This window comes from Choloepus didactylus, chromosome 18 (genome assembly GCF_015220235.1).
Source record: "Choloepus didactylus isolate mChoDid1 chromosome 18, mChoDid1.pri, whole genome shotgun sequence".
Lineage (NCBI taxonomy): Eukaryota > Metazoa > Chordata > Mammalia > Pilosa > Megalonychidae > Choloepus > Choloepus didactylus.
Window position 1 is genome coordinate 33,282,004 of NC_051324.1, and position 12,748 is coordinate 33,294,751.

The 12,748-nt window shown below is 52.0% G+C and overlaps 1 protein-coding gene across 8 annotated transcripts in view; it reads left to right on the forward strand.

Annotated features, from left to right (window-relative positions):
- The window catches only part of MYO19 (myosin XIX), a 46,781-nt gene that overhangs the window by 26,806 nt on the left and 7,227 nt on the right, over positions 1–12,748 (forward strand). For 5 of the 8 annotated variants that reach the window (XM_037808780.1, XM_037808779.1, XM_037808781.1 and 2 more), the window contains 14 exons: positions 1,235–1,367; positions 2,028–2,097; positions 2,583–2,685; positions 3,306–3,402; positions 3,542–3,618; positions 5,212–5,302; positions 5,747–5,918; positions 7,641–7,714; positions 8,491–8,612; positions 8,780–8,893; positions 9,172–9,348; positions 9,664–9,816; positions 10,805–10,912; positions 11,805–11,875. In XM_037808780.1, coding sequence (XP_037664708.1) covers positions 1,235–1,367; positions 2,028–2,097; positions 2,583–2,685; positions 3,306–3,402; positions 3,542–3,618; positions 5,212–5,302; positions 5,747–5,918; positions 7,641–7,714; positions 8,491–8,612; positions 8,780–8,893; positions 9,172–9,348; positions 9,664–9,816; positions 10,805–10,912; positions 11,805–11,875 — 1,562 coding nt within the window. Of the gene's footprint in view, positions 1–1,234; positions 1,368–2,027; positions 2,098–2,582; positions 2,686–3,305; positions 3,403–3,541; positions 3,619–5,211; positions 5,303–5,746; positions 5,919–7,640; positions 7,715–8,490; positions 8,613–8,779; positions 9,100–9,171; positions 9,349–9,663; positions 9,817–10,804; positions 10,913–11,804; positions 11,876–12,748 lie in introns of those variants that run through there. The other 3 variants (XR_005212650.1, XR_005212651.1, XM_037808784.1) reach the window with 3 other exon arrangements.

Here is a 12,748-nt window from a genome sequence, read left to right on the forward strand (position 1 = left end):
AGGGGAAAAAAAATTGTAAAGAAGAAATAAAATTATCTTTTTTGCAGATAGCATGATTGTCTGCATAGAAAAACCTAAAGAATGCACCAAACTGTTAACAATGAAAACATTGTAGAGCAAGGTGTAGAGAATTCAGCCAGGTAGTAGGGTATGAAGTCAGTATATAAAATTCGATTGTATTTCTATGTCTTAGCAACAAACAATTGGAAATTAAAATGAAACTAGACCTCAGTTTTGCTGATTAAAAACAAAAGGGCTCCCTAGCTGAGACTGTATAAAAGTTGCAGTCACTAAGTTTATTTCTCAGAAACTTAAATCCTCCTGAGGCAACAGCCTCTCCAAGAGCATCAACTAGACACATCCCCCTTCTTCATAATGTTGGCACCCCTTTTCAATATGAACAAGTTAGGGTGGTCACTACCAAGATACACCTAAAGATTGGGACAGTGATCAAACAAGAGGGAGGGGTAGCAACAGACAAGATTGGGTTTAACAAAGAATTACGAATACTGAATCTCTATATATATTTAGATTAAATATATATTTAGTCTCTCTAGTCTCTAGGGTATTAGAACAACTAGAAGGAAATTACTGAAATGGTGGAACCGTAACCCATAACATTGTTTGAAATTTGCTCTATAAATACTTGTTAAATCATATTTTGAAAGTTATCACTTTTCTGTATATATGTTATATTTCACAATAAAAAATGTTTTTAAGAAAAGGGTAAGAATTTTATAATTATACTGCCTGGGTTTAGGACTTCCTGCAAATGTGGGTAATGTCATCCTGTCATCCCCCTCCCTCCACATCTAGGTGTTTACTAGATGTGTAAATTGCTTAATTTTTCTATGCTTTAGCGTCACCATTTTGGATAATGGCACCTGTATGTATTCGGTTAGTGGGAAAATCCGCAGAAACCTTTCTTAATTCAGTGCCTGCAACGAAGTTAACACTCAGTTAGCTGCAAGGCCTTAAACACTGAGTAGCCTGCCCAGGTCAAGGGACTTATCTTTTTCCTCTCCAGCCTGCCTTGTGCATCCTCTGCTGCTCCCCATTTCACAGAAGGACAGAGTGTCTTGCCCAGGGCCACAGAGTTGAATTCAGCATTCACCCATTTGGTCAGCAGTGCACATGGTGGAGAGGAGGGCTCTGGAGTGTGCCATTCCCTCTTGCCATCTCAGAAGCAGGAGGGAGCATGGGCATGACTCCCATGGGGCTGTTTCTGCTGCAGACATGGACATCTCGCTGTCTGATGAAGTTTTACGCTGTGGTGGCCACCTCACCCACGTCCTGGGAGAGCCACGCAGTGGCAGAGAGGATCGAACAACGGATCCTGAACTCCAACCCTGTCATGGAAGCTTTTGGTGAGTTTGGTGTCCTCTGCCCCCATTGTATCCCATTTCTCCTGGTCCTTCCTGGGAGAGGGGCAGTGCTTTGACATCCTCTCTGTGGAAATTGGAGGATGTGTATATCATTCCCTGCATTGGATCCCCCAGCCTTCTCCCACATACTCCTTAGGACTTCCTGCAAATGTGGGTGACATCATCCTGTCATCCCCCTCCCTCCAGCCTAGGCACATACAACACTGGTGCTGGAGAGGACCTTGTCTCATCTGGTCCTAATCCTGTCCCTCCCTCCATCAGCTTCCAAAGAGGAAGGGGACTTGTCTAAGGATAGAATAACTAGTGTCCAGGATGGGCCTAGAACCCAGATATTGTGCCCCATTGTCTAAAGCCAATACTGGCAGCTGGTTGTTTTTGATCCGTTTCCTTCAGAGAAGATAGTCACTGACTACCTAGGCTTGCTCATTCCAATTCCTTGCCAGGTCGTTCTAACTCCTGAATTCCACTTGCTGAAGCCTGAGTGCCCATCCCCTAGTCCTGTCCCCTGTGACATGGAAACCAGCAATGGGTCTCTTGGGTGACCTAAGGATAGGGACATGGCTCCTGGGGGACCTGCACCCACCTTGGCCCATGGGAGCTCTGTGAACATAAGGGAGCGTGTAATCTTCGGTGTGACTATAGGGAACGCGTGTACGCTGAGGAACAACAACAGCAGTCGCTTTGGGAAGTTCATCCAGCTCCAGCTGAACAGGTAACAGCTGCTTGCCCCCCACCCCTGCCCAATCCTGGGGGAAAGGGAAGGTAGGAAGTGGCTGGTACAGTCTTTATCCTGGGCCACCCCAATGGGCAAAACCCCCTTCCTCCCAGCATGTGTGCATGTGGGATTCCATAGGATCTTCGAGCCCTGAGTGGCCCTTGAGCCTGGAGAGCTATAGTTACTCTGGCCCCTGGACAGTGCTTGCTGTGGTCCACGCAGTCCTCCAGGCTTCTTCCCTTTTTCGAGACCTCTAGTTAACAAACAGCCACTCTTCTTGGCCCTGCCCACCCGAGCTGGATGCAGGGGAATGTCCCTCACTACCCAGGGACCTGCTGAACAGCCCCTGCACTCCCGGGATCTGTTGGCTGAGTGGAAGAGCGTGCGGTAGTTGCTGGGTTGTGATCTGGCACACACTAAGTGCCTAATCAATGGCTGTGGAATGACTGAAAACTGATGTGCCCCGGCCTGCATGTGCCCAGGGCCCAGCAGATGACTGGAGCTGCGGTCCAGACCTACCTCCTAGAGAAAACTCGAGTGGCCTGCCAGGCCCCCAGTGAGAGGAACTTCCACATCTTCTACCAGGTCTGTGCCTCCAACCCTCACCTACCCACCCCCATTCACATCAGGCCCCTTCACCAGGCTTCTGGCAGCATCTCCATCTACTCCTGCAAACTTTGTGCAGCACCTTTGCCTCGCTGGACCTTGGCTCCCTGTGTGGTTTTGGCAAGGGGGTGTGTTTTGCCTCCCCTGTCACCTCTCTATCTAGTATGGAAGCTGTCACCCTCATCAGACTGGAGGCTCCCCAGAATGGAAACTGTCTTTTCCAACAGAATAAGGGCTTCCCCAAGCCACAGCTGTGCCTCTGCATCAGACTAGGGGTTCCCCCAAGGCATGGATAGTGTGTCTTCCCTGCTTTCATACTGGGAGCATCCTTAGGTAAGGGGTACGCCTCCCAGTCAAGACTGGGGGGCTCCCAAAAATAGGAGCTGTCCTTCCCAGAGCCAGGTTTTTGCATCAGTTGGGGACATCCAGAGCTGTTTGCTTCTTTATTCCCCCCTGCCTACCCTGAGTTCTCTACAGGGATCTCTTAGGCTCATGGTATTTCTGTGGTTTCTTACTCCTCTCATCAGAACTCCAGGCCTAGGGAGGCCTGGGCTTCCCTTGCACCCTCAGCTCAGCCACCTGCTTGTCCCTGCCCATAGATATGCAAAGGAGCCAGCGCAGATGAGAGGCTCCAGTGGCACCTCCCCATGGGAGCCACCTTCTCCTGGCTTCCCAACCCGGAGAGGACCTTGGAAGGTAGGGGGCCCTGCCCAGCACTCTGGACCGACCGACAGCACTCGCCCACTCTGCACAGGGCCTGCCTCCCTCACTCCTCGTCGCCCCTGCTGACCTTCTGTAGCCCTGACACTAGGCTGAGACTTGGATTCTTTTTCAGAGGATTCTTTTGAGGTGACCAGAGAGGCCATGCTCCATTTGGGCATCGACACTTCTACCCAGAACAGCGTCTTCAAGGTCAGAAGAAAAGCTGCTCCACTTTCTTTGGGCAGAGGTGATGGGAGGCCAGTTTTACACAGTCCTTCCCTAGACTTGCGATTGTCTTCCTCTGAAGATCTTTGGGCCCTGCTGTATAATCTCCAAGGAGTCAACCACCCCATGTGCCCTTGAGCCTGCAAACGGGCCAGTACAGTGGTCCACAGAGCTCAGGCCTGCAGGGAAGGCAGAGAGCAAGGTGTTTGGGTCAGTTACTGTTACAGTAATCACAGTAGAGAGATAATGTTACTGTGTGCTTGTCTAGTGTATTGAAATTTAAAAATCATGAGATTATTATTCCTGTGTTATGCTTGAGAAAATGAGAGAGGTAAAGTGACCTGCCCAAGGTCAGACACCAACTTAGTGACACAGAGAGACATTTGTAATTCCAAATTTCTACCTTCTCTCCTGCCCTCTGCACTGCATTCCTGACCCCTGTCCCGGTCCATTTCTCCCTCTCGTGACAGGATGTAGCACTGGCCTAGGGGAGCTGGGCTGCTCCCATCTCCACTCCTTCTCCCATCTGTCTTTGCTGACAAGCGAAGTGTTACTCTCCAGAGTACCTAAGTGCTACTCTCCAGAGCGTCAAAAGGAGATAGACAGCATAGGCTGGTGGCAGGGACAGGAAAGCCCCTGCAGAGATGGCAGTGCAGTGGGAAATAGTGACCACCTCCAGATGGGGGCTGCTCAGGCAAGGAGAATATCACACCCAGTGTGGGCACAGAGCTGGGCCGGAAGCACAGCACATAGGAACTAGCCCATGGTAAGGGGACAACACTAGGCGTTTGGGCCGGAATGCTGGTTTGGAGGTGGCATGACCCTTTGCAGCCACACTGGCATCTGGGCAAAGCAGTCGTATCCTAGGTGGGTTGTGCTCCAAAGGCCAGTAGCATGTGGAGGTGCCCCTGCCTGGGATGAGACGGGAATGCGGGTGGATCCTAGCTGTCCCGTTTTCAGGTCCAAGGGTTTCAAAGTTGCTGGGCCTGGGAGGTCTCCTCTCTGCAGCCCCTGAAGGCTCGTCCGTGTGGGTCATTGAGTGTACATGTGAGAGAACACCACTACACAGAGACTGAGATCACAGACCCTCTCCCATGCTGAGCCGTCAGAAGCCCAGAGCATTGTGAGAAGGCCAAAGGAGCCAGAGTCAAGCCCTCAGCAGACCCAGAAGTATCCCTGGTCCACAAGTAACAGAGGAGAGGTGTGCCCACCCAGTCTGTTCCTGGGCAGTGGGAGCCAGAGGGACGATGGTGGGTGGACCTGGGAGTCCCACTGGCTGCCCTGGGAGGCATCTGAAGTCAGACCGCCTGGATTCAAATCCTGAATTTCACCTCTCCCGGCCCATCTGTAATGGGCATCGTCACGGCACATGCCCCATAGATTGTTGCAAGGATTTTGAGATGATGCAAATAACTTCCTTGCATTGTGTTCAGCAGAAACATACAGGAAGTGGGCAGTACATCGGGAGCTACCATTATTATCATCTTCATGATTATATTCAGCAGTGGAGAGGCCCCTCCAGGCCAGGCTCCAGCCGTTGACGAGAAGGTGCCCATTTCATGTCTTCTGCCACCTCAGGTCCTAGCTGGGCTGCTGCACCTCGGCAATATCCAGTTTGCTGACTCAGAGGACGAATCCCTGCCCTGCCAGCTGATGGACGATGCTCAATGTAAGGGATGGCTGGGGGGGGGGGGGTGCCCTGTGCCTCTGAGCTTTGTTCAAACCCGGGGAGGGCTGCAGGATGGGAGGGAAGGGAGGTTGTTAAAAATTGAATCTGATGCTCCTAATCAAACTGTCAGCTGTAGGGCCCTGCCCCAGATGGTCTTCACCCCATCTTTGGTGAGGCGAACAGTATTATCCCCATTTTACAGATAAGATAATGAGAGACAGAGGGTTTATAGAGTGATGAGTCATACACGTGGCACTGTGGGCTGGGACATAGGCGTTCAGGTCCTGGCTCTGCCACCTGCGAGGGGTCTCTGGTGAGTCTGCCCATCAGAACCTTGTTTTCCTCTGCCCCATCGAGTGAGTCATGGCTCCCCTGCAATGACTTCACAGTACCTTGTGGGCTCCCGTGGAGGGTGGTTTACCTAATACGATTCACCCCTCCCAGGCTCTGTCAGGACATTGGCCTCGCTGCTGCGGCTCCCAGAGGACATGCTGCTGGAGACATTGAGGATTAGAACCATCAAGGCAGGCAGGCAGCAGCAGGTGTTCCGAAAGCCCTGCTCCCAAGCTGAGTGTGGCACCCGCAGGGACTGTCTGGCAAAACTGGTCTACGCACGGTGAGCAGTTACTCTCGGCCCAGCCACTGCCCTGACCTGTGCTTCCCCCAAGTGCTCCCTCACCTGGGATGGGACCAGCCACTGGCAGGCAGTAGACCCAGGCCCAGGGTGGGAGATGCCAGATGAGGCAGACCCAGTTCCTCTCTTGCTCCTCAGACCCCCAGAGGCTGGGGCCAGGCTTGGCACAGAGTATCTGGCTTTTTCCTGAGGCCCTCCTTGGCCCCTATTCCTGAGTACTCTGAATGAGGAAGATGCTATATTCCTGACCTAGACTCAGCTCCTTACTGAAGCACAATGGCCTGCCTCAACCTTGGCAGTAGTTGAGGAAAGTCCACGTGGCTCCCCACTGGCAAGGCAGGCCCCAAAGATGATGTGGGGCCCTCACAGCTCCAGGTTCAGACCCTTGGGTGAATAGGCTCCTCCGTCTCCAGGTACCTTTGTCCCACTTCAGGCTTCATGTCATCACCTGGGAGATTTGGCAGAAGGTGGTGGGGTCACACACTCAGCCCATAGTCTTAGGCAACACACTGTGCAGGAGGCGGGACCCCAGCACAGAGGCAGAAGGATCCCAGCCTTTTCCTGGTAAGGTTACAGGGGCATCTCCACCCTCTGGCCTTGTGATATTTAGGCCATGCAGCTCCATGAGCACTAAAGCCATAGGTCTGACACCTTAAAGATGGTTTTTTCACCCTTGGTTCTGAAAACCTTCAGTGTGCCTTGTAAGGGCCTCCAAAGGCCCAGAATCCTCTGAAAGTATGGGACAGAACAAGTGTTTGTGCATGTGCACGTGGAAAGTTGGGCACCCTTTTGGGGATAGCATTCCCCGCTGATCCAGCAAGACCCTCTGAGTTCGAAATGGCTCAGGGCAGCTGGACCCAGAATAAACCTATTTCAGCAAGAGACTCAGTTTCCACTGTCTCAAAATTAATTTCAGGTCAGACGTGTTGATAGTCTTTGCCCACAAGTCAGCAAAAAGAGCAGATGAAATAGTGTGATAATCACAGTCAGAGTGCCTGGCCATAGAGACATTTTATACACTTAACCATCAAGCCATTGCATCTCTTAAGTCTCTTTTTTTAGTACCTCAAATGGGTATTTAAAGCCCCTGTTGCAAAAAGAGAGAACCATTTCCTGAATTGGAAAAAGTTGCAGAGCAATTACTTTAAGAAAAATAAAGAACCCCCTTTATAGTGTTGTATGTGCCATGACATTATACAATAACTGCCTCATCTTCTCTGGGATGGGGGGTGGTTCCAGAGTGGAGGACGCTATTGTTGACCTTGGGCGATTCAGAGCCCACTTGTGCAGGACAGAGTCAAGGGGGTTTGTGGCAGGGCCCTGGGCTCGGCGCCAAAGGTAGAGTTTTGTAGGGGAGTCCAGTGAACGCAGTTCTTTACAAACCCCATCCAGGCCTGAACATCAGCCCCTTCCAGTCAAGACACTGGATGTTGTGTCATGTGACTTATGCAGACCCATTTACTATCTTGCCTGGGAGTCCAGTCAGTCCTGTGGTCAGTCTTGCTGGGAGGATGGGCCAGATTTGTATGTGCCTGGGAACATGCACAACCACAGCCTGGAGGCGGGCAGGAAACAGGAGAGGGTTTAGCCTTTGACCTGTCAGGCTTAGAATGTAAGGCCCTCCAGAGCTGCAGAAACAAGTTTGCCACCCCCCCAAGCTCAGCCTGATGCCTCTCACCAGGTCCACTCTCCCTCTTCCAACAGGCTGTTTGACTGGCTGGTTTTGGTGATCAACAACAGCATCTGTGCTGACCCCGACTCGTGGACCACTTTCATAGGTAGCTAGGGCTCACCCTGGCGAGAATACCCCTCCAGAGAGAGAATAGAGCCCTGGACTGAGTGTCAGGAGACCACTTCGAGACTCTGGGCAACTTTTCCCTTCTGCACCCCAGTCTCCTCATCCATCCACCAGTGACTGGGCAAGGAGACCTCTTTTCTCTCCAGTGCCTACATTTGACCCATTCATAGCTCTCCAAGCAAACCCAAATGGTGCCTTGTCTGTAAGGGACTCCTCTCTCCAGAGACCCAGCTCCAATCTCAGTAGAGTAGTGGGGAACGGGGGAAAGGTAGATCAGAAGGGACTTGGGGAACATGATTGAGGTCAAAATCATCTTAACTCTGAATGGGATAGTCAGGTGGAAAAGGAAGTAAAGCTCAAAGAGGGATTCTAGGCACCAATGAGAAGAGAGCAGGGCCCTCCAAACTGAATTTATTCAGTTTATTGGTTGTTTCCAAACTGGAAAATACTCCCTGGGACCTGTTCCCTCATAGGAGGGACATACAGGGAACCAGGGATTCAGGCTCAAGAATGGGCCTGGTGCCCTGGGTTACCCCCAGCCTTCATTTGACTTTTCTGCCTGCTCTGGGTTCTGAGGGAATATGGGGTGGCAGCGGGGCCCACCCTGGAGCAAGGAAGAGTATGTTCCGCCCACTGCTGAGTGCCGTGATCACTCAACCCCACCCCACGCTACCAAGTACAAGGCTTAGGCAGGCGCCCAGCCACCTTCCTGCCCGCACCCTGCAGTGGTCCCCTGGATTCTCCCCCATCCCCCAGGCCTGCTGGATGTGTACGGATTTGAGTCATTTCCCAACAACAGTCTGGAACAACTGTGCATCAACTATGCCAATGAGAAGCTGCAACAGCACTTCGTGGCTCACTACCTAAGAGCTCAGCAGGTGAGGGGCAGGGGGTCCTCCTGGGTCCTTAGTATCTCTTCCTTCCCTTTGTTCCTTCTTTGATGCTGTTTTGGAATATGATGTGCTTAGATCAGCCATGGGATGGTCTGCCTGGGCCCCAGACCATAGCTGCTTTCTTCTGACCGCTCTGCACCTTTGCTCCATAGGAGGAATATGCAATCGAGGGCCTGAAGTGGTCATTTGTCAACTACCAGGACAACCAGACCTGTTTGGATCTTATTGAAGGCAGCCCAGTCAGCATCTGCTCCATTATAAACGAGGTGGGGAGAGTCAGCTGGTGAACTGAGTACCAGAGTTTGTCTTTGGGCTTTCTTTGGGTCCTTAGTGACTGTCCCATGTCCTCTCTGGGCTTTTGTCTCTCCATCTGCTAAATGGGTTTGCTGATCCCTACCTTTCCTGCCTCTCGGAATCACTGTGATGCCTGGTGAAATATGTATGATGACTCTGCCACCACGGGAGCCACAGGGTAAGGACTGGGAGAGTGGCGGTGAGACCCTCTTATTTTTTGTGGCTAACTGCCCATTTCTGTCCCACTCAGGAGTGCCGCCTTAACCGGCCAAGCAGTGCAGCCCAGCTCCAGACACGCATTGAGAGTGCCCTGGCAAGCAGTCCCTGTCTAGGCCAGAACAAGCTCAGCCAGGAGCCTAGCTTCATCGTGGTGCATTATGCAGGGCCTGTGCGGTACCACACTGCAGGTCTGGTGGAGAAGAACAAGGTGAGGGCTCGGCTGTAGCCTAGAGGAGCTGAGCTGTTGAGTCATCACTCTGCGTACATAGCAGTTTCCCACCATCTGTCCCCTCTCTCCTGACCTTCCTCCCAGAATCCAGAATCATCATCTCTGGCCTACCTGCCTGAGGTTTCTGTTGATCCAGGCCTAACCTGCCTAAAAATGACACATATCAGACCAGCTCTCTGTGTCTCTGGTCATCCAGTGGACTAGCTCTTCTCTGGGACTCAGGCCTTGTCCAGCCCTGGAAGCCCTGTCTAGCAACACCTGCACTCACCTGCTGCCCTTTCCCTTTCCCAATAGGACCCAATCCCTCCTGAGCTGACCAAGCTCCTGCAGCAATCTCAGGACCCCCTGCTCAAGGTTCTATTTCCTGCTAATCCCAGAGAGAAGTCCCAGGAGGGGTCTGCTGGCCAGACCAGGACTTCTGTGTTGACCGTGGTGTCTAAGTTCAAGGTGAGTCTGAAGGTGCTGATGTGAGAAGTTCATGTTCACTTACCATCTCACAAATGTTTATTGAGTGGCCTCCCAGGATTGGTGGTGCTGTTGGCTGGGAAGCAGTGGTGAGCCAAGCAGACATGGTTCTGGTCCTCACAGAGTTTATAGTCCAGTGTGGAAGACAGAGACATGAGACAGACAAAGAGACTACCAGGTATAAGTGGGGCCTGTGAGTGACACAGTGGGGGCCCCCCACCCATCGCTGATAGGGTGGTTATGGGAGAACAATACTGATAGGACTTCCTGTGATCTGGCCTGTTCCCAGGTCTCCAGCTTCCTGCTCAAATTCTACCCTTGGCCAGAGCAGATCTGTCACTTCTTCAAATAACTTACGCTTTCTGCTGTCTCTCAGCCCTTGCACAGACTGCTCAGCTTCACCCTCATTCCCACTCCCACCACTTGTCATAGTTGATTCCTTCTCATCCTTCACGTCTCAGCTTTATCATCACCTCTTTGACGAAGCACCCTGGGAAACCCAGGTTTAATTAGCACTTGTCTGTCCTAGTCTTAGACACACCACTGAGGCATGTTCAACATCCACAGGGCCAGTTAGGGTCTGGTCTCCAAGACAGCAGCAGACTAGTTGTGTCTCAGCCCCTGCCACAGTTTCCAGCACACAAAGAGGGCTTAGTAATAGCTGTTGCCTAAATGAATGGCAGGGGGATTGTGAGATTTTTCTCTACTAAAAGATTGAGGAAGGTGGATGTGGGGCGGAGACTAGTCAGGTGAAGGGCCACAGGAGGGAGAGGGGAAGGGTGCTTTGGGCATGCTCAGTAGGAGCCGCCAGTGGTAATACTCAGGGCATGTGAGGATCCTGGTCTGTCTAGTGGACCTTGTCCGGGCTGGGAGGGCCAGAAAAGCTGTTTGATCAACCACTAACCAGGGCCCAGCTGATGGCCCTGGCAGCCCCGTCCCTGCCTGACCCCATGGCCTCTCCCCTCTGCAGGCCTCCCTGGAGCAGCTCCTGCAGGTCCTGCACAGCACCACACCCCACTACATTCGCTGCATCAAGCCCAACAGCGAGGGCCAAGCACAGACCTTCCTCCAGGAGGAGGTAATTAACACTGGGCCAAAGCTGCTTTGCACAGACCCTGCTTGGCCAAGGCCCTGGAGGGATGAACAGCAGGACCATCAGCCCCAACACAGTGACGGACTCAGGCTGTTTCACCTGCTCCAGCAGGACAGTCAGGCATGGGTGTGTGGCCTGTGCATTGCACAGTAGCTCAACCAAGGAGACAAATAGGGGCTTTGGTCCATCTTGCTCCCTATTCACAAAGCCACGTGCCCTGACAAGAGACTGAAGCTGCCCAGAGGAATGGGCATCTTTTGTAATTGGCTGAAAGTCTTTGTCACTTTACATCCCATGTACAATGAAGCTGTTTCTGACTGGAGATTTAGTTTTATGCTAATTTGCACAAAAGCACTCTGTGGTGAGCAGCTGCACTTTGTTCCTTTACCAGGCACTGAGACATGGATGAGGTATGCGTGAACAGTGTCCTAAAGTCACTGGTATATGTGGTCTCAGGTTTACAGCCAGGACCACTCCGCTCTATGGTATAGACCTTGGTTGAGGTTACAGAAGAATCTTCACAATATAACCTCCCCTGCCCCTCAGCTATGAATCTCTCTATTGCCTGCAAAAAAAAAAATTGAAATTTGTTTCAATTTCACTGACACTGGAAGTGATGAGACCAAGCCAGGACCATCCCTTGCCTCAGGAGCCATGTTTAGATAAGAGGGACTTGGGGGCACCAGGACCCTTCCTAACAGGGAGATTCCTTCACGGTCCCTTGATTTATCACAGCCCCAAGGAGTATACCCCCACCAGTCCCAGGCTTGGGGGAGGTTACAGGTCCACCGTGGCCAGGGCCTCGGCAACAGAAATGGCATTTCTGGCCTGCTGGCTCCCATGCTGAAGGTGCCCACCTGCCTCCCCACCCTTGCAGGTGCTGAACCAGCTGGAGGCCTGTGGCCTTGTGGAGACCATCCATATCAGTGCTGCCGGCTTCCCCAATCGGTGAGTGGGGCCGATCACTCTGGCAGGGCCAGAGCCAGAGGAGAGCTCAGGACTCAGGCCAGACAAGACCCAAAGCAGAATGTGGAGATGAAGAGACAAGCAGGTCTGCAGAAGTCAACTTAGAACATACGGGACTGCAGCCATTCATTTATTCATTCATTACTGTGTGCTCTTTTGTCCAAGGCACTGTTTCTGATAATCTGTCAAGGAATAAGAATATTCACTATTGGAACATTCATTCCTGTGAAAATAAGAGCAGTATAAAGTATATTCAGAGCTTGGAAAGAAATGCCTTTAGTGGGAGCCTCAGGCTGGTCAAGGAGGGGCTTCTCCAAGGAGCTCAAGTCTATGGGAAGCGAGGGAGCCAGCCTGGGAAGATTTGGCAGAGAGGAGAATGTTCCAGAGGGAACAGCAACCATAACCTCCCAGGTTAGGAAATGAGACACTAAAGTGACTGGGGTGTAGAGAACAGGGGTGGGGGGAAGGAGGTGGGCAGGGGCCCAACCACAAAGGGTCTTGTAGGCCATGCAAGGACTGCAGTTTATCCTGAGCACAGTGGAGGCTGCTGGACGCTGTTAGGGGAGGAATGGGTGATGCGTCTGTATTTTAAGTAGACCTCTATGGCTGGTCCATGGAAGTTGATCAGGCTAGAAGACAGGAAGTGATTAAAGTGGCTGCAGCACATGTCCAGGCAAGCATGGTGGCTTGGACATGGTGGCAGCAGTGAAGATGGAGAGGGGTGGGTGGAACTGGAGTAGAGTTTGCAACAGAAAGAGCAGGACTTGTGGATTGACTGACCGTGGGGTGCTGGACAGGGAGCAGCCAATGACATCCAGGCTTCTGGCTCAGGCAGTGGATGGCTGGGGTGGGGGT